The following is a 21,498-nucleotide window of genomic DNA, read 5'->3' as shown; positions in this document are numbered from 1 at the left end:
TTTGCCGTGAACAACGTAATTTATGTGTAACTCGCCGATCTCCTCGAAGGGTTCAATGGTTCGACAAAACTCGAACTGCACAGAAATAATCGGTGGACTCGCGATCATGCTTGCGTCACAGATTACGTAGCGTGCGTGCGCGCACGATTTAATCCTATCATTGACTCCGTTTATAAGACATTGATACGACATGAAAGTACCGCTCGCTATGTAACCAATTTATGTACACATAAATATCTTGCATACGTACGCAATGAGATCGAAGGATAAATATATTCCTAAATTTGTACGATCGTATTAGCGACTCCCCAAATCAGCTTCAAATTGAAAGAAAAATCTTTTTTCGTATACGAATACATAATTTTTTTATTTATTCACATACGAAATTGAAAATGCGCTCTGTTTCGAAAATGTTTACTTACAAAATTTAAAGTCGCGATTAAATCCTTTATTTACACAATTTAAAACGCATTAAATTTACTTACTTTCGTAATTCTTTCGTCTCATAAAATTTCAAATTTTTAAAAGATTTAAAATATTTTTCAAATATATTTACTTGCAATTCTTTATTTATAGAACCTATAAAATATTTTATACTTATGTATTTATTTTACTCAGAATATTTTAAGGGTTTAATTAAAATAAAGAAATTCACTTGAGAGCAATTCTTTTTTCTGTCTTAACTGTATTGATTGCATCTCTCTCTCTCTCTGTTATCGCGGAGATCGCTCTGAGGGAAAGTCTGAGAGATGATAAAACAATTAAACTGCGCTCGTTTCTGACTTAAACCGCCATATCGTGGAGCAGCGTGTCCGCGAGTCCGATTCGCACGTCTTCGATCTGTAAGCGTCATCGTCACCGATCCCTTCGTACGCCGAACTGTATAGCCTAGAATATCATCGAGATGTGATACAAAAAGATTGTCAAAATTGAATTCATCGTCATCATCATCATCATCATCATCATCGTCATCATCATCCATCATCATCATCGGTCTGACGACGCCCGACACATTCACACATAACAGCACGCTTCCTCGCGTTCTACGGGATTGCGATTATGAGCAATGTCGTTGTGAGGTGCAACGACCGACCGTCAAGTTCTCTAGCTACCTAGCCATCGACTAAGCATACGTATTTTACGCAATACCGTTGTCTACGTATTTATCGCCTTAAAACCTACGGGCAACAGTCTTTTCGGGATCTGACGCGCCGATGTGTGTCTCGTGGTGAGATCATCACCTCGGATACTTTCTGATCTTTTTCTTCTCGGGCCACGTAGTTTATCGTCTTTGCCTTACGAAGATTCGCCATTTCGTTAATCACTGCGGTATTTTTTGATTCGTCGTTTTCTACGTCTGGCAATGAAGAGAGTGGTATATGCGCCGAAATCAATAGAATATCCTCCTTGAGCGTATTTTCCATTCCGGGAATGTCTTCCAGGAATTATGTAAATATGCGTTTTATATATTTGGTTCTATAATTTTCTCACTCGTACTAATTGTAAGTTTTTACATGACGTCAAACTTTAAATACTTTGACTCGAATTCGTGTCTAATTCGGTTAAATAATATCGAGATTCTTAATTCTCTTTATTTTATTAAAATCGTGAAATGAGCAATGATAGAGTATTGTAATGAATCTTTCGATAATTAAATCAGTTTTTCGCTGAAATGTAAATTATTCACATTTTAATTTATTTTACTCTTTTGTATTGAAAATTATTCTCTTACTCGATTGCAATTTGCACGAAGTTTTTACAAATTGCTAAATTTATCGTCATTTCTTCTCATTGCTTGTTCTTTTTCTGTCTTCTTATTTGATTGATATTAAATCTGATCAAATATGATCATTCTTGATTAAAAAGATCATATATAGTGATCATTTCTGCAAATATCAATATTTTTCTCTTCTATGAGCTCTCCCAAAGGATTCATTTCCCATAAGTATTTCGCTGCAACTGAAAGCAGCTTGAAAACTTTCCCGAAACGATCCATTTGGTATCATTTTACTCTTCGAGAATAGTCTGACTTAGTTACCGAGGTAGACAATTGTTATTCCTCTGAGAGTGACTCTTCTAGGTTCACTCTAAAGCTCTTTTTCAATGACAGCTCATCCACAGATCTGTCAAACTTCAGCTTCCAGGCAATCTCAACGTTAAAGATTTCATCTTCCGCGACCTGGAAGCTGCGACGTGTATTTAAATACTCATTTCCAAGTATCGCCATCTAGTTGGCCATCATTCGGGGATGCTTTCGAGCGTCGTCGAAGTTAGCCGTCAAATGAGCAGGCACAGCTTGTTGCGATTCTTCCTCTCCGGGAGCAACACCTTCGACTTGCCTGCGTCCTCCGAGCTGCTCCTGGTGTAAAGAGACCTGCTGATGCGATGTCGGACCCCTTTGCTCAACGTACGTCCGCCCTTTCTCAAGGAGGCGAACCTGCCGAGCGACGACCTGTCCGGCATTTGTTCCTTCTTGTCGGCGTGTGCGCAGTTCAGGGTCGTGACCGTGAACTCGATGTCCTTAGGCTCGTAAGAAACGAACTCCTCTACCGGTTCCTCGATCGTGTCGCGGTCGATCCACGTTAGTCCCATTTCGACCTTTTCCGCCAAATCCTGCCAGTGTTTTCGATTCTCCGTGGTGCCCTCGTAGAGCGGCAGTATCCACGGGAACGTTTCCGACAAGACCTTGTAGAGCGGCAGGCAGATCACGTCGATGAAGCCGACCTGCATCTGCGGTAATTCGTCCCGTCTCTCGCGGTCCATCATCGCCACCGGCTGTTGGTTGAGCTGGAGGCGTTCCAGGTCGCCTTGATCGAAGAACTCGTCGGCCACCAACTTCGCCACGCGATGCTGCACCTCCCAGGGCTTCGCTATTGCGCTCACGTCGCACGCTGTCATCATCATGCCGCATAGCACTGCGAAAAACGGACAAAATTAATTAGTCGTTTGTGCCATGATATTTGACAAAATAATCGAATAAAAGCTAAAGAATTACATTCTTTCTTCTCCTCGCTCTGCCAATCAAACTCGCCCTCGTCGATCACTTCCATGAAGCGATTCCTCTTCTTGAAATACATCGCCAGGTCGGTCGACAGAATGGCGCTCTCCACGACTTTCATCACGCGTCTATAGTCCTCCATTGATAAATTCTGAAATATGTTGTTGCTGTCAGAATTCAGGATCATGACGCATTGATCGAAATGATGATGTTCCATGGTGCTGGTCGAGTAGAGGATCGCCAGTGGTGATTCGGTTTTCGTCTGGAACGCGTTGTTCGTGCCGCGATGGTCCAGATCGTGACAAAGACAGGCTACCAGAAGTCCGAGAATCTCCAGATCGGTCATGAATTGTTCCATCTTGCCGGTCTTCAGCATCGCGAACATCGTTTGCGCGACGTTCAGCGCGTGCCGCCAATTGTGGTACTTTACTGGCCTGTCAGAAATAATTTCCGAATGTAACACTGTTTAAGATTGCGCGTTCAAAGCCATCATGAAACGAAATTAATGAAAAGAGATTGAAATATCCACCTGTAATTCTTTTTCACACTGAGGATCCACCTACATAGGACGTCGTACGGTATGTGGAACTTCTGTATGAGATCGCACTGCTTGAACATCCTGATGGTGGCGCGACACGTGTCTTCATCGGTGAGATCGAAGTCGATGAACGTGAAGCTGTAGAGGTTGTACGTTTCCGCGGACGGTATGGGATCGGAGACGAGCCGCAGGGCGTCGTCGTTGTTGGCGGTCGCGTGATAACTCAGGCACTCGAGGGCCACCTTCTGCTTCGCCATCAGTTTGCACGCAGATTCGTACATTTGCGTGTTGTGAATACCGAGGCCGCAGAAAATAGCGAACGCCTCGAATATCGACACGTCCGAGTCGGTGAAGGATGTGCCGTTGTCCTGCACAGAATTTTTTTTTCATTATTTAATAAAGACTTATCACTCTTAATAATTTTATCTAGCAATTGCTGATAAAAAAAAAGTACCCCTTATTATAACGCCAGTACTAATATCCGTTAAATTATTATTTTGTGTTGTTATATGGCGAATTTTATTACAATACAGTATCATTGCTTGACACTCAGTGATCTATTCTCAAGCAACGTATAGTATAAAAAGTCAATAGCATAAAAATCGTATGATACACGTATATCGATATAATACAACACATGCAGATTAACGGATTATTAAAGATTAAATGCAAAGTATATCTAAATGCAAATACAAACTATCAATAACAGATCAATAATAGATTATTCAGGATTATTGCGGACTATGACGGATTATTACTTAGAAGTTAAATAAAAAAAATTTTATCAATTCAAACCTTGTTGATCAATTGAGCAACTCCGATGACGATTCTCTGCCCGTTGACGATCGGCATGCATAGGATACTTCTGATGGATTCCCTTCCGCTCTCCATTACATCTTTCTTCAGCCACGTGGCTACGTCGCCAATGTTGAGAATTTGACCCGTCGCGGCGACGTACCTTGCGATCTGACCCAGGGTACTCGACAGGTTGTTATTGCTTGGCCGATAGACCCGAGCCTCTTGCGTTTCGTTTTCCATTTCGAATGCCATGGTAAATTTGCTACTTTCGTTCGCTGCCTGAAAAAATAAATTATGTGAACATTGTTTGAAAATCAGAATTAAAGATTTTTAGCTTCTTTGAGAAAATTTTGAACTATCGAAAAGATTTAATATGCGTGCGCGTTGATCAACGTCACAGAAGTTAAGCGAAGAAACGACGAAGGGATTGTACGTTTGTCGGGAGGGCTGAAAAATTGCATTTCCTTATATGTATATTTATGTATATGTATATACATATACTCGGTTTAATCGGGATCACTTACATGCTGTTGAATAATGTCCTCCATGTCGATGTTATTGCTCTGAGCCGCCAGGAAAGAGAGAAAAAGATCATCAGACATACAAATTCGAGTAACACGTGGCGGTGCCACTCACCTCTCTTCTCGACAACGGCTTTCTGCTCTCTTGCACCGACCTCCCGGGCCGCTCGACGATTTTCTCGAGATGCCCCTGGAACGAGACTTAGCATCTCTTATTCTGCTTTTAAACGCCATACGGGGCGTTTAATTAATCGAATATTATATTCAGTTAATTGAACATTGGTTCGCTTTATAGCTATAGTTAACAAAATCGCTCTATATGTTTCGCGATTTTGTTATATATAATCTTGACATTTATGTAAGTAATAAGTCGTAGAAAAATTTAAATTTCTCGCGGAAAGGAAGCACACTTACTGCCTCACCGCAGTCCAAATCTAGCAGGTAAACGGCGCATCTCTCGCACTTGAGCAGCTCCTTCGCCTCGGTCATGATTTTCGTGACGAGACACTCGAGATTGTTTTGCTCCTCGAATATGTTCCGCGCCAGATTGAGGAGTATCTGATTGCGCCGGTATTCCTGCACGGACAGCTCGAACAACTGCGCGTTCTGTATGCCGATGCCGCAGAATGTGAGGTATCTGCGACATAATCGATGCCGTCGTAAAATTAGACGCGCGATCGTATTAATAAACGTATCGATCGCGCACGGCGCCGATTATAATTGCGTGTACATGGCAATTACATAGTCTTGTAACTGGCCTTGCGCCATTATGCAATCAGTTAATGTAACGGTATATACCCTAACGTCTGTCTAACCGTCCGACACCCGGTTATTACGCGCGATTACGCCAAGTTATAAATTTTCGGGAATATATGTCTTCTACCTTTGAAACACCTCGACGTCCCTGTTCGTAAATTCGTTGCTGCCGTTCGTCTTGTTGATGATCTGGGCGACCCCGATGACGTCGCCCTCGTAATTGCAGATCGGCATCGACAGAATCAATGTCGTCTTGTATCCGGTTCGCATGTCAATGGCGCTGTTGAATCTCGAATCCTGATGAATGTGAACAGAAATATCTATTTTAATCTTGCCGACAAAAATACAAAGCTCATCATTAATTAGCTCTTAGACGATTACTCGGGAAGTTAGTTAAAATTTTTCTTCGTCGAGCTACGGCGTTATGGTTATTATTGTGAGATTGAAAGGAAGGTTCACACAATACTCAGTGAATCATATCTCGATTAAATACCCCAAAAAAGCTGAGACCTTATAAGCGTCCTTGATGTTGATAATTTCCTTGGTTTGCGCCACGTAACCGGCGATACCGACTCCGAACGGTATTTTGATCTCCTCGTTCTTAGCCCGTTGAATGGCTTCCTCGAGCTCGGTATCCTGAGTGACGTCGAACAGCTTCGCCACCAGGTATCGATCCTCCAAGGGTCCTTTCGCCAGGAACAGGCTGCCGCGATCGGCATGAGTGAGTAGGCCGACGTTCACCAGAATCTTGTGGCAGAGGACGTTGATGTCCAGTTCGTTCGCCACGTCCCTTATCAGCTCCATAAACAGATCGCTCTCGTCCAGTCTACCGAGCTCCTCGCGACGATCCATCAGCGTGCTGTAAGTTCTGGAAGATTTACTTGTGCTGTCTAAGTACGAAGCAAGTCCGGATTGAGTTTTCCGAAAAGATTTTAAAAGATTTATTATTCTCTAGAAATATAGAACGCGTTGTATACGATATTTATATATATTATTTAATTTGTCATATTTTATTTTATTATGTTATTTATATCTTAATGTGTGACACGGAACGATTTGATTACGCAACATTCAGATGTGACAAAGTTACTTCGTTGTCATAATTGCTTACCTGTTTGGACTCCTGCTGCGCTTTGCGGGTGAACTCGAGGCCAACCAGGTCTGAAAGAGATCGGATGTGACGCTGTTGCGTTTGCTCTGGTTGAGAAGATTCTCCTCCTGCTGCCTGCTGGGCGCGCTTGGTGTTATTTTTTGTAACATACACGTGCTCTGCAATTTTTGTCGAAGCTGGAGACTCGCTTTCTCCCGCAGCCACATTTCGGCCAGAGCAGGATGCGCCTCCAAGTATCTTTGTCATAAAGATTTAGTAATTACACATATAAAAATTGTCACAAATTTTATGAATTTTTATTTATTTATATTCTATAATAATTAACAATAATAATAATATTTAAATGTCTAAACAATTTGAGAAAATAAGATAAATATTTGTGTACAATATATTGTCATATAGTAATTTAACGCCGACATTTTTAACGTTAAGTTTTTAGAAAGATTTAGAAATAGTTAATTCGACAATATTACCATTAGGTAACATCAGATTAAAATCAATTACCTTCCAACTCTATCTATGGTGAGGTTGTCGTCCTCGTCATATTCGTGTATAATGTCCTGGCAGGTGACTTTCTTGCTTCTACACAGCCTGGCGATCTCAATCTCTTTCACATCAGTCTTTATACTTGTACTTAGGGGTACTTTTGATTCTGGTCGCACGGACGTTTTCAACTTTTCGGGACTGTCGTCGGCGGGACCGACAATTTCCAATTGTTCGGGATTGGACGAGCGTAGTAAAGGACAGTCGTCCTTCTCCGGCGTCATCTCGGACACCGGCTTCGTAGAGATCTTCATTGTCTCGAAGTTCTCGACGTTGTTGTTATGATTCGCCTACGAATGGTATCGCAAATCGAAAGTATCTATCTCGCTCGCTACAACTTACCTTTTGTTTTCACTATCTCTGATTCATACTATGTTATTTTAAAAGATTGAAAAGGGAAGTATACCGTAGCAAATTGAATACTGACTAACTATGTTGTATCATGAACAGAACCCAGACTTTGATAATACACTTTTCTGAAAGAACAATTTATAAAACATATGTTTTGTCGATTAAGGTTAATTAATCTTTTTAAATTATTGGAATGTTATTATTATTTTTACGCACGTAACTTTTAGAAAACATTGTAAATTCTTTTTAAATATATCAAAATTTTTTTACAGTAAGAAATTTATACAATTTCTTACTATAGGGAGAAGAGAATCATGAATAAATAACAATATTGGTTTAAATTTTTAGACTATTTTGATCTAAAGTACTAAAAGCGATGTTTAAAAATTCTTATTTCTTTTTATATGTCGGTTTTTGACAATTTTCAGGATGTCAATATCCAGGTGCTATTCACAAAGTGTCTTTAATTTGTTGTTTAAGGACACTTGTTACATCGCAACCGTACGGTTATAACGACAAAAGCATTAATGCAAACTGTTTAATTACTTCCGTGTCGACGGCTTCCGACAACTCATCATCCACTTCGTCTTCTGCTTCCATATCACCTTGAGCTTAATGTAACGTGCATCGAGCGCAATAGGAACGTTCAGTTATGCGACGAGAGCCGTGCGAATAAGAGGAAGCTTCATATCTCGTCGCTCTTTCGTTTCCCGGTGTTTACGCACGTCTTCGCAAGTCCCGGAAATACGAATCTGAAAAAAATTTGCGGTTTTTTTTCGTGACGCGAAATAATTTTATTCGTTCTGATAATTTTATCCTTATACTCTACTACTATAGTAATATCGAGATACTATTTTTTGCCTCTTCTTTACACTTTATCAGCTTGCAGAAACAATTTATTTGAAAGAACATTAATTGCATTAACTTAAATGAAACAAACGATTCTCATTAGTATATACGTCGAACGCGCAAATAAAAATACGCCAGAATTTCTGTTGCAATAGTCGTTTTATTTACAGATGAATGCTCTTTGATAATGCGTATCAATTTTCAATATATAAATATGTATATAAATATGTATAGCAATGTGTAAAATTAAATTCTCCATTTTACCTCGGTTAATATGATTCACGCTGACATAATTTACGATTTCTCAGTTGTCATTCTTGGAATAATCTGACAAGATCTCATGTAACTTGGGATATGCTTTAAAATTTCACCACTTCGTCTGAATCCTCGAAATGTTATCTACGAATGTCGGAATCGGGCACGAGAGCCCATATGAATTATATATTTTACCGATATGAGTCGTGCAATTCGTACGCGACGGGATCTTTCTTTCTTTTTCAGTTAGTCCTTCCTCTTACGCGTTTTCGTCCCCTTTTGCTTTCCTCCCTCCGCGGAGGGTCGAAGGCAACGACCCACCAGGGAAATCCACGTCTAATCACTGAATTATGAAATTACGCAATTCAATATTCATGAAGAAGGCCGACCAGCCGCCGCCGGCGTCTGCAATTCTCAACGAGAATAACCGCTTCGCATTAAGTCCCTTGTTAATACGTTTCCTGTCGATGATTATCCTCCCCGCGCGCGTCTCCCGCTCTTATACAACTCTGACATTTTATCCGCTAAATTGGAATCGAAACTGCGGATAATTGGAATGTCATGGCGACATGAGTGGATGCGGACTCTCGCAATGAACATTTTTGTAAATTCTCTATTATATTGAAGTGTATCATGGAACATCGCAATTATTTTTACCACGAGACGCCATTGTGATGCGCTTAATTTTAATTGCAAATAAATTTCAAATATTTGAGCGCAATATAAATTTACTATATTTTTTAATTTAGTTCTTCGAAAGACAAAAATATATTCCTTTTATCTACGCATTTATATAATTATATTTAAATAAAATTTAATATAATAATTAGCATTTTTTTACTAGAATTTAATTTGATAAAAATCACACACTTGGATTTGCAGTGTAGAGCTCGAGAACTATTAAAGTATGACGATGTTCTCACGAATAAAAATCTTTATGAAGGCTGAAAGCTTTATTTTTCTTCTCAATTCTTGTGTATTATATAATACATTCCATTATGTATAATACACTCTCTATTTTCTCTTTCAATTTAATCATTCAAATTTGTTAGTACAAGCTATGATCATATTTAGAGCAAGTATTCGAAAAAAAACTGCCAACTTAACATTCTTTAATTCAGTTTTCTAAAAGATCGAAGTATATCTGTATTCTCTAGATTATGTAATTATAGAATTTGCATATTAATGATAAAAAATAGGACGTGCTATTAATTATTTATGCAAGGAATCTCACCAAACGTTTGAGAATTAGCGACTAAAGACTTTCTCGACGATGACACAATCTCGGTGCTCGAGTCTGATCGCTTATTTGCTTATAATAGCTGAATACTTAAAGATACGCTAGTATAAACATAGACACCTGCATCGCTCACCTGCAGTAAACCATTCGCGAAGAATGTCTTATAAATGCAGCACACCCGCGTGTCCGGCCCGAAATAGCCATCACTCCTGCAAAATGTCATTCGCGATTTCTTGCCGCACGTGAGCGCTCGCCTTCGTGTACAATCGAGTCCTTCGTCGACAGCCACCACGTCGAACACACGTCATTTCAAACAGATCACAACGTTCCTCGACGTCTCGTCACCATTTCCCGTCAACGCGAGCGTCGTCGGACGCACGAATGTACACAAAAGTTGCATTTTATTTCTATTCCACCCACGATTCCCTCTCGGATAACATGCCCCTCTTCCGTTCGTCGCGTCGATATCCTTTCTTTAATTCAAGCATGTCAAGGATACATTCGGTCTACTGCGTTGCGTTTTTGACCCGGCGTGCGTCGAACACGATGGTACCCTCGAAAGCGTTACAATCGCGATCGACTGGACGGAACCGATTGCTCGCCGAAAAGCGCGACCACGCAGACGCATCTCGTGTAACTCGCGTGTTTTTTTTTTTTTTCACGTTCAAGTTCGTCGCCGTTCGATATATCCGTCACGGCGTGTTTTCCAGCCTCCGTATCATCTGCGAGGCTGCATCACTCGCGGTGCCTTTTCCGTCGCAAGATTGATAATCGGACACGAAAGGCTTCGCCTCTCCCAACGTTGAGCTCAACCGCGGATTTTCTAATCTTCCAGCCTTATCGCGTTATTTCTTATGCTGATTATAATTTTTCATTTCTTTTTCATATCAAAATTTATTTTGGAGCACGCGATATCGCACGCGTCGACGAGCAATTTAGCGACAGGATCTTCGCGATCACGCGCGATCGACGTGAGCTCTAAATGGGAGGATCTTCAGCCGCTTCCGGAAGCGAGATCATCGCCTCCTCCGCACGCGGCTTCGATCGTCCCCTCACGTCGTCGGCCTCAAATAGAAAAGTCGCTCCCTTCCCCGTGTGAGTTATTTATCGAGGATCGCTCCAATCTCACGGGGGCAGGATCAACGCGGCGCAGCCCGTGGACACGCGATCGCGAACTCGAAACCGCATCGACCGGCACGTCCTCGCGAGCTCCTCTTTCTCGTCCTCATCCTTTCTCCGCCGGCAGCGTTAAACCTTTTTGCGTTGCTGATCCAACAACCGTCTAGTAATGAACTGATCTTGAAAGAATCTTGAAGTTATTCGACAGGCCGTCACTCGTCTGCAAAGGACTATCTCTCGAAAGACCACCCCGTCCTGCCGGTGTCATATTTCAGAGATCAACTCGCTGGGAGAACCCTTCGCAGCTTCCCCGCGCTCGGGACGCCTCTCGATATCCGTTCCGAGTTTCGAGAGATTCGTGTTCGTGAGGGGATTTATCGCGAGCGGAGGATATCCCAGGTCCAGGACGGTCGCTGCACGACGATCACCAAGCGCGATCGCGTTTCGCGCCGGGACGCGACGGCGACGGTCGGCGACGACGTTCGATGGCGAACGGCTACGGACCGGTTGAAAGCTCCGAGCTTACTGAAGTCTCCCTCTCGGGTCAGGCGGACGAGGGTGTTCGAGGAGAGCGGCGCGGAGAGTGGAGCTCGGCTGGTTACGCGTCCGAGCCTCCCACGGCTTCTCCGCTCCGCTCCGCGCGCGTCTCCGTTACGCGCGCTACCGTCTTAGGGTATATTACTATCTCCGCATCAAACGCGCGTACCGAGTTACGTATGTACGTCTGTGTATTTGCGTATCTCTCCTTGGTACTACACGTGAGCCCGACGGACGCTCTTATCGTCCTCGTGGGCTCGTGGTCGTGAGTACCATTCGAATAGGTATCAGTTTCTCGCGTCTGTATTCGTGGCGAGGCTCACGGACGCTTATCATCTCCGTGAGTAAGGTAGCCGCGTACGATGTGCGCGTGTGCGCAGGGCTCGCAAATGCTTATCTTCCGACTGGTATGGGCAGAGTTGCGCGTGTTGGTCCATGTACGTGTGTACGTACTCTCTATGTACGTATACGTGTGTGCGCACGTGCGGCAGGGATACCGAGGAGACGTCTTCTCTCTCGTGCGCGCTCTCGCCGTGCTCCGGGAAAGATCGATAGCGGCCGGCGGCGGAGAGAGAGTATCCCGGACGCAGGCAGAGGCAGGCAGGCAGGCAGGCAGGCAGGCAGGCAGGCGGGTAGAACGGGCAGGCCAGGCAGGCAAGCAGACAGGCAGGCAGGCAGCATCCCCTGCTGTCCGCGAGATTTTCGGCTTTGAAATTTCACGAGCGCGGGCCGGCGTGCGTCGATATCCGATGATGATGCCGCGCGCGCTCGATCGATCGACCCGCGCCGCGCCGCGTTTCGCTTCGCTCTCCCGTGAACGCGCGTTTCGCGGTAGCTAACGAGCGCGGAATCGTTAATCGAACACCTGGTGTCTAATGCGTTTCGGGAAATTTAACTATCGGGCGTGTGCGTCGTTATTAACGCGCCAATGTGCGGGCGCGCGGCGTTACGGCGTTGAATTTCAACCCTTAAGCGTTGGCTGGTATCCCACTTATGAAATTTTCATGAAATTCAGGCAATATTGTTGCAAAAGTTATACGATGTATCTATCATTAATATCGGGGCGTTAAAATAAATGAGATTACTCTTTTCCACGTGCGTGGCCTTTGATGTTCGATGTATAATAATTGGGATGTTGAATGCGCAGAGAGGAAGAGAAGAGGAGAAAAAGAGGGATTCCGTAGCGGTGCTTAAGAACTCAATCCTTCGTTCTCCAACATAACGAGGAACAATCTTATCAGTTTTCGTGCCTTTTTATATGATCTCACTTATAATGGACATTAGTTTTTAGCTTCATAGAAAATATCGGAGCAGGAAGATGGAGTATCTGTAACTTGGAAGCTTTACTTAAACACGGCTTGACATTTAAAAGTAATCTCGCAAATTATGGTTTTTTTTTTGCTTTGAGTTTCAATTAATTTTTCAAGTGCTGCCAGCGAAGTAAGCAGCACTGGTATGTTCTCTTGTAAACAAGATTTATATCGGCTAACGAGCATTCATTATGACATCACGAGCGTCCTTCTCGCTCTCGATGCCATGCCATATAACCATTTGGTATTATATTGTAAACTCTTATCAATGCTAATTGGCAAGCGTTTCGTGTTAGCGCTCCACGGTTTGTTATGCAACATACGTACGTGCGTATACATAGCTTTGACGTGCGTCCATCACGCGAAAATCGGATTACGTCCTTGTCCATATATACGGTGTGCCGCAGATTCTCCTCTAGATTCATTAAATTTCAATCGTTGCTTTTTCTTTTCAGTTTGAATTGAGATTAGCACATTTTAATTTCCAAGATATTTTACTTCGATAATCGAACTTTAAATTAACTTTCCATCGAAGTCGAGTCTAAATGAGACGCTTAATTTGCCAAAATCATTAAAGTTTCAACGTCAAATATTAATACGTTTTGAATGTTACATGCAGTTAATTCTGCAGTTAAGTCTCTATCAAACTTTAGCCAAGGCATTATCGATCGTGCTTATCTACGTCAGATAATTGCCAATTACGAGAAAGCATACGTTTTTCGAATACTCGGTATATTTAGATGTGTGTCTTGTTCTTGAGATTCTTCTTTGTACAATGTTAACACATGAGTGTGAAAACATATATTCTTCCTTGAAGTTGTCTTGAATATTTGAAGATTATGCAGCTGAACTAATACACGTCTGATCCTCTTGTTATTATTATACTAATATGATTATCTACTTAATTAAAATTTGTATCCGTTTCATCTGAATTATTATTTGCTTGCTTATTTTTGAAAATAGATTGATTGAACGTGGATATTATATTAGTATTTTACGAATTTCTATCTGTGACGTAATTTCGCCGCCGAAATCAATGTGTTTGCATACTTCTGTTATATAGATGAGAAATTAAATTACGCATTTCTGGATTCCCATTTCTTGGAGATCCTTTTTAGGACAGTCAATCGACAATTAACTGTCCCGATTTAAAGCGGGGTGCCCCCGTGAATAATAGACGAAACGCCGAGGTCATTTAGTCAAGCTGTCACGGCTCTGTTTCCTTACTTGTGTTTTTCTTTTCCTCTTTTCATTATCTGCTCTGCAGTTTGTCTGCAGTTCGGTTTTAACTTCGATTCTAATTCCGGTGCGAGATTAATGTAGCGGGATTGAGCTGTCTTCCCTGCCGCGTCACGGAAATAAGTCGCGCGTTTAGCAAGGCGTTCCTTTATGAGAGCTTACGAGGTCTTATCATTAGTTACAAAGTTGTATAGAGCTATTTTGCATAACTGCAAATACCAAAACGAAACATGTTACTTGTATTTGTTGCGCGACTATGCTTCGTAATATGAAAGTCGGGCTTCAGATGTTAATACCGCGGTGAAAATACCCTTTTTAAATTGAGAAAGATGTGAATAAAACCATAAAAGAGCGCATATAGGATTTATCACAGAGACAGGTTTATGAAGGTGGTGTGGGGTGATATGTGGGCGACAGGATTTTTAATATTTTCTTGTCAAATAATGTGTTTTATTATAACGTTTTCGTGGATACGATTCAATTGTTTTGACGGGTATATAATGCGCACACGATGTTTCCAGCCTTTTCTCGATCTCTTTTCCAATAATGTTGAAATATGGCGGAGGATTCGGAGGATTTGGGATCCCGCGGGATCTTCGATTCGCGCGTATCGGCCAATCGAGCTTTGCGGAGCCGCACGCGATAAAATATGTGCGGCACAGGCGATGTAGGTGGACAGATTGCCAGGGACACCCCGATATCGCCGGGGACGAGGTCTTGTCCCGTTGGATTTCGGCCAGGGTTATGGTTTTGGAAATGGGATAACGGGACGGGAGACCGGAGGAAAGGCGATAGCGGGGGAAGAAAAAAAAATTTACGAGGTGGGTCATCGAGATTTGAGAGGTGTTGAATGATTCGCTAGCGATGACGAGGTCAGGAATTGGGCGAGGGGGGAAGACGGACTGGCATTAAATTCCGCTCAGGGTCGACGACGAGGGCTGGCACGTTTTATCGCGGCCGGGCTTTACTTCGCGATCTTTCATGCAACGTCGCGCCACTAATCTCTGCCGCATCACGGAATATAAAGATGGAAATCGGCGGCCGGAATTGGAGCAACGCGCGAGAGAGAAGTGCGGATGTTTAAAGTTGAAAAGGCTTCTTCGCCGAAGAAAAGAATAATAAAGATATCGTTTGTAAAGGTCAAACGCGCGACACGTGCGAAGAATATTTCGAGAGAAACGTGCGAAAATCTCTCGTGAGAGAGAGATCTTTAATATTACGCAGTATATAACTTCTATAAATCACATGAAATGGATAAACACGAATTTTGTATTTATGAAAAAGACAACGTGTAATCACACAGCAAATGGAAAATTTTGCACAAAGGATAAATTATTTTGTAATCGTCTGGCGAGATATGCGCACGATTAAAAAGCTTATATAGAACGAGATCTCGTTTCCTCGTCATCTCCATCTCCTGTCTGCATGCTGCGATCATTATTGCTCGATATATGCCATGTATTTACCTTATCACGTTATCTTGTCGTTACTCCAAGGCTTTGCGTCACCAAACGAGGCCATCAACGTTTTGCCGTGCGGGGGCGGTCGAAAATCACTGGACCATCATCACGCTCCTCCATTAAATATATATGCTTGACGTTCTTTCGTCCATTCAGTCGTTGACTTCTCCTCCCCGCCGTCGTCGTCGTCGTTTGCGTTTTATTACGACTCTCTTTACCTACCTCACTGCTAACGACGCGGTCGAGAGTTTTTTATGCGACGAACTTTGCACAGCGCGCTTTATTTCGTGCGGAATTAAAGTCGCGCGGACCCCACACGCATATCGATTTCCTATTTATAGGATATAATTTAACCAACCTTAATTATTGACTTACTATACGGAGTACCGAACAGGATTGACCTTTTCGGCTAATTAAAGACGTATGCCTATGCGAAATGGTGAAAAGAATGATCTCGGTGGAAATACGAATAAAATAAGATACACAAACGAATATAAAAGATACACAATTTACGTACAATTAAATGTTATAATGCAATAAAATAATTATTTTTTCAATTTTTGCTTGATGCTATTATTTTTACATATGTATATAAAGTCATTTATTACAGTAGAAGGAAGAAAATGCGTTTATTATCGATTTCACGACTAAAATTAGTACACTCTTGCAGAATATAGAATAAAGGGTGACATGAAAACACAGGTATATACGATACAGATTCGTAAGGCAACGCTAGATATAACGGTACACAATTCCGTAGCGGAAACTCAACATCGCTTGATTAATTAACGACGTTGGTTCTGCACTCTATTAATAATTCAGCATTGCCGTTAAATTGATACACATATAGTTTTCCCGAGGGGACACTTCGTTTTTAAAAAGCTAATGCACGCATGTCGTTCACTGGACTGCACTCGGCTTCTTTCGCGACGGCGGCGGCAACGCGATTAGTCTAACACCCTTGCTAATGACGATCGGCGTTGTTCACCGAATAAACCCCGGGGTGCAAAGTCACGCCCCATTTCGCTTCCTCTCGCGCCCTGCGCCTCGTTCACAAATCCTTCGAACATCGACGGCACCACCCTGTTTACGTTACGCCTCCGACTTCCACGAAGGAAAATAGCCGGGCTTTATCTATGCGCTTGAATTTTCCTACGATCAATATTTGCGTCGTTTGATCCGACAGGTCGAAATCATTAGGCTGTTCGGGGAATAATACGATCAATACGTTAATATATGGATCGTGAAAAAAAAATGCCGACAATCTCCTCAATTTATATTACGACAGTGCTATATATAACTTAAACGGAAGATCCAAATGCGACAAGAATATATACAAATTTCGCAAAATTAAATAAAATTTAATTTTGCATTTTAAATAAAATGTATCTCAATTCATTTCGAGGAATCATTATTTATTTTTAGCTCTTGTCCGCGTTTTTGAAACTCTCGTAGCATTCGATTTTGCACGCAAACTAATCGTGAGACACACGCGAGTGAGAATTGATCGAATACATTGTGTACGGCACGGCGACCTACGTAAGCTAATGACGAGTAAATGCTTGCACACGACGACGGGACCATTAATGTAACGTAAACGAATTTCGCTGTAGATTGAGTGCATTAATAAGCTTTCAGAGCTACATCGGCTAGCCGATCGTCGTCATTTTCCGCTATTAGAAGCGCGCGTTTCTTGTCCTGTCTCGGGTACCGCTTTCGCGAATTCAGCGAATTCCTGCTCTTCGATCCGAGAAATGTCGTCGTGCCACGGATGATAGCCTCGGGGGAAATTGTTCGGCCAATAATTCACTTGGGTTACCAATTACGACGAAGATCCGGTTCTGCATAGCGCACTTAATTGAGGACACAATGTCATTAGTCACTATTTCGAGGTCTCCAAAAGTGGGTTTAACGATATTTAACGTTGCGCAATTGTCTAAAATGGAGACAATGGCTTGCGAAAATTATGATGATTAGTATCTCTCGAAATAGGAAGAAAAAAAGTGCTAACATAAATAGAAAATTACAAAGTTTCCCAGGGTTAATTAATTAGGGTGATGTTCAGTTTGTGATAATTGCTAAATGAATCTTATTTACTGTCAAAGATCTTCGTCGGAATCGTGAAATCTTTCGTAGGGAGCGATGGATTCTTGAAACGTATCGTAGTCCTTCTTTTCTTCTTTCTTCGTCAACAACTTTCTCCGTTCCAACGTGAGGTATATCAACAATGGACAGTACGCCATGTTCACGATACCCACGACTCGCATGACCCACGGAAATCCAATGGCTTTTACCATTTCGCCGCCCGTGATAGGCCCTGAAAAAAAAAAAAAAAAAACGATTTGTGCGTTATATATCTTCTGTAACATTCCAGTTTTTTTTTTAACTGTAAATTATTCCAATCGCAATCGGGAGCAGCGTTTGCCAAGGGCGGACCTGGCTCTTACTTTATATACCTCTATACTTTCTAAAATTATTTCCTTCAATTCTATTTATATAATCGGTCTCTTAATTTTTCGGTCGATTTTACCTAAGAAGTAAGCTAAACTGACAGCCACTTGTTGGATCGAATAAACGGGTCCGTAGTTGCCATTTCGGTCTACCAAGCTGGCCAGTAACGGCACCAGGGCTGCATCCGCGACGCCGATGCCCAGACCCATTCCCAGATGCGGGAATGTCAACTGCGACATTGTGTTCGCCGACGGGATTAGAATGGCGCTAACGCCGACCACGAGCATAGCCAGGATCGCCACTTTGCTGCGCCCGTAACGATACGCTATCACGCCGAAGAAGTTGGTCCCGATCAAGTAGCCTACGCTGTCCGGTATAAATACCGTGCCCAGTTGCCATTTCTGCAAGGGATGTTAATCAAAAGAAGCAGTGCTCTTCCGTATTTTTTACGGAATATGAAGCAGAATTTGCAGCGTCATTAGGATCGATCGTTATTTAAACCGATAAATTAGGTTTCGAACTTCTCATGCTTATAGCGTTTTTCATTGGCAGAACTAGTGCGCACTTAGTGCACATTAAAGCCGTTGTACACTGATTTAATCTTTAATATTTAAAGTATAATGCAAATATTTTAATTGATAAAATAGCCAATACATATTTTACCAAACAGTACAATAAAGAATATTAAGGTTTTCGTGACTTAACCCGTTTATATTAAACATACACATTATGTTGATTTGTGTACAACGGCTTTAATGTGCACTGAGTGCGCACCAGTTCTGCCAAAGAAAAACGCTATTAGTTTCATCAACGTTGATTAACGTTAACTACAATCTAATGGAATTCTGATCTCTCTACATATTGTCGTCAATCGTGATAATGCACGGTTATAATACAGATAATAAATTTATGAAATTGCATTAGTTACAATAGATCAAAGCTTGTTGACGAAACTTGCCGTTGATATTTTCCTACTTTGAAATAAGGATTTTCTGTCACATACCTTAGGTTTTATGTGAGTTCGAAGCCAAATCGGTAGGCAAGGCTCTAATATCGCCATCGGTGACGTCGAGCACCAAATTGCACCAGAGATAATGAGGATATGTGGATTAGACAATAAATGCAGCCAAGTAGTTTGCTGCTCGCTTGGCTGATATATGAAACAGTAAAATTTAATTAAACAATTTGGTTTTAATAAATATAAAATCGCATGCTTTTACACAGTATGAGAAATTAATTGGTTATATTATTTTAAGTCTTTGGAATAATATAATTATTGCAATATTATTAACGGTTAAAACTTATTGAAAAATGACAAAATTGTAAACTCTAAAGTTACTTTTCGAGAGACAGTTCCTTGAGAGCTACGGATATATTTAATCGTACATATTTCGAGTTATAAATTTTACTCTACGCATTTCTATTGTACTTTATAAATACAATATTATCTTAATTATGTTTTATTAATGTCTTAAAATAGTGAATATACGTACCTCGGCGTTTGTCTGAACATCTAATGTCAAAATTTGCAGACCTACGAAAATAACGCGTTTCAATATTTTATTTTCATAAATAGAGCAAAGAAATACGTTTTCTACAATTACAATTTTAAAGGATTAATTACAAATTACTATAATGATGAGGCTGGACACTAATAGAAATGGCGCCATTTTTCCCTCGAGATCGTAAAGCACGGAACCGATCGGATAGCCCAGGAGAACGCCTAGGGCGATACTGCCGAGAACGAAACCCATGATTTTGGATCTTTCGTCTTCCTCGGAGTATTGAGAGGCGACTAGCGACATGCCGGAAACTGCTATACACGCTGATGCTATACCTTGAACGCTCCGAGCCAAGAACAGTATCTCGTACGTTTGTCCGAAGGCGAACACTACGATAACAATGAAAACTCGAGTTTGCAGATACGCGTCTTCGCTTACTTGAAGCCTTTAACGTCAAGAGTTAAATTAACAAACGGCAGTTTCATAAAAGCGAAATCAAATTTACGCAAACAAAAACTAATTGAAAGATTCTTTGAATTCAACTTTTAGCAATATTTAACCGATATCCGTTTTTATTCCATTTTATTATTTGTAAAGCAATTCTCTTCGCGAGATCGTGAGATGAGACTCGAATTGTTACGGATGAACGTGGAGTTCTGTTTATTGGAAAAACGCGGATGTAAAAGTATCGTCCATAACTTACGCAAAGCAGCCAACAAGAGGCTGAGATTTCCCAGGAACAGAGGTCTAGCGTAGCCCAGAGTGCCAGTGAGGGTGCCCACGGCGGGATTCAAAATTAATTGGACCAGAGCCTTCGAGCTCAGCAGTAATCCCACTCGACCGTTTTCGTCCTCTTCGGCGCTCGCGGTCGTATTCGCGTCGAGCGTGCACAGATAATCGGGGATAATCGGCACTGAAACATTTCCGTATCAGCAAATTGTTTAGCCCGTGATTTGTCCTCTCCCTTTTTCTTTCGATTTGGCCATAATTACCGACTACCGTCAACAGGACATTATCCAGGAAGATGCTGAGATAGACCACTGTGACGGTGATCATGCGACTATTCATTAGATCGTCAAATCTCATCCTTGATCATTGATCTCGATATAGAGTGAAAAAAAAATCGAATACACTGAGGGTCACTGTATTCACGAAGAATTTAGAGAAATTCGAAATCTATCTTTGACGAAAGTTTGTGCATAGTAATTTTTTAATTCTCTTATAATTCCATTGGTAACGATTCGGATAAACAATATTATTAAAACAAATTATGGACGCAAAATATAAAACAAAATTTTTAAACAGTTTATCAATTAAATCTGCAATATAAACTGTCTGAAAGAAAAGAAAAGTGAAATGTAAAGATAGATAGGTTCCCGTTATTTAGAAGTGTTATTTGGGACGTTTATATTTCTCAATCTATTTACTTGAAATAAATTTCTTTTTCAAATTCTAAACAATTTCACGTCTCTCTCTCTTTCTCTCTCTTTTTTCGTCGGCTTGATGAGAGTAATTTAAGTAGCTTCCCTCGAATTTTTCTTTTCTTTTTTGTCACTTGAAAGGCCGTTCTAAACGTGACTGGAAAGCGGACGAGTTTCGTGCGGGCTTTTATAGCTGCTGAAGCTCGTCCTTGCGCAGAAGCTTTTTCATGGGGGGCAACGCGAAGGTTGGTCCGGATGGCGCACCGTTTCACGAGCCGATGCACTTTTCGATTTATCTCCATTATGGCGACTTATCGGTCGTCGCCAGCCGTTCTGATTTTCGCGGTTTTTATGGTGGTCTTATGATGTGGAAATATACCTTGGCAGGTGGCCGTAAACCGTAGGAAAACGGTGACATCGACGAAGGGGTTGCGCGCGTTGAATAGAATTTTCGGAGGGTTGCATCGTATCCTCTTTTGTCTTCAGACGTGCGCTATAC

The 21,498-nt window shown here is 41.6% G+C and overlaps 2 protein-coding genes across 3 annotated transcripts; both read right to left on the bottom strand.

Moving 5' to 3' along the window:
* Window positions 1-576: 576 nt before the first annotated feature.
* LOC112464008 (cGMP-specific 3',5'-cyclic phosphodiesterase-like) lies at window positions 577-11,674 on the bottom strand. Of its 2 annotated transcripts, XM_025030762.1 has the most exons (14): window positions 11,215-11,674; window positions 10,094-10,433; window positions 8,163-8,368; window positions 7,227-7,555; window positions 6,723-6,959; window positions 6,122-6,479; window positions 5,739-5,908; window positions 5,270-5,492; window positions 4,971-5,045; window positions 4,859-4,897; window positions 4,332-4,613; window positions 3,528-3,904; window positions 2,996-3,432; window positions 577-2,915 (listed from the first exon to the last, which is right to left on the bottom strand). In XM_025030762.1, exons 3-14 carry the CDS (start codon window positions 8,214-8,216, stop codon window positions 2,278-2,280), a joined length of 3,219 nt encoding a protein of 1,072 aa, XP_024886530.1. In that variant the 5' UTR covers window positions 8,217-8,368; window positions 10,094-10,433; window positions 11,215-11,674; the 3' UTR covers window positions 577-2,277. The 2 variants fall into 2 exon arrangements, with proteins under 2 accessions (XP_024886530.1, XP_024886533.1); XM_025030765.1 differs by having other exon boundaries at window positions 6,122-6,470; window positions 10,094-11,673.
* Window positions 11,675-16,228: 4,554 nt separating this feature from the next.
* Window positions 16,229-20,806, bottom strand: LOC112464025 (synaptic vesicular amine transporter-like). Its single transcript, XM_025030791.1, has 7 exons — window positions 20,571-20,806; window positions 20,282-20,491; window positions 19,701-19,967; window positions 19,570-19,610; window positions 19,080-19,226; window positions 18,156-18,477; window positions 16,229-17,942 (listed from the first exon to the last, which is right to left on the bottom strand). The coding sequence occupies exons 1-7, from the start codon at window positions 20,662-20,664 to the stop codon at window positions 17,725-17,727; spliced, it is 1,299 nt and encodes a 432-aa protein (XP_024886559.1). The 5' UTR covers window positions 20,665-20,806; the 3' UTR covers window positions 16,229-17,724.
* Between the last annotated feature and the right edge of the window lie 692 nt (window positions 20,807-21,498).

The sequence above is a fragment of the Temnothorax curvispinosus genome, unplaced genomic scaffold (assembly GCF_003070985.1).
Source record: "Temnothorax curvispinosus isolate PA1 unplaced genomic scaffold, ASM307098v1 QBEX01013818.1, whole genome shotgun sequence".
In the NCBI taxonomy this organism is placed as follows: Eukaryota; Metazoa; Arthropoda; class Insecta; order Hymenoptera; family Formicidae; genus Temnothorax; species Temnothorax curvispinosus.
Note: the sequence above shows the minus strand (reverse complement) of the source record. Positions and strands in the feature narration are given on the sequence as shown.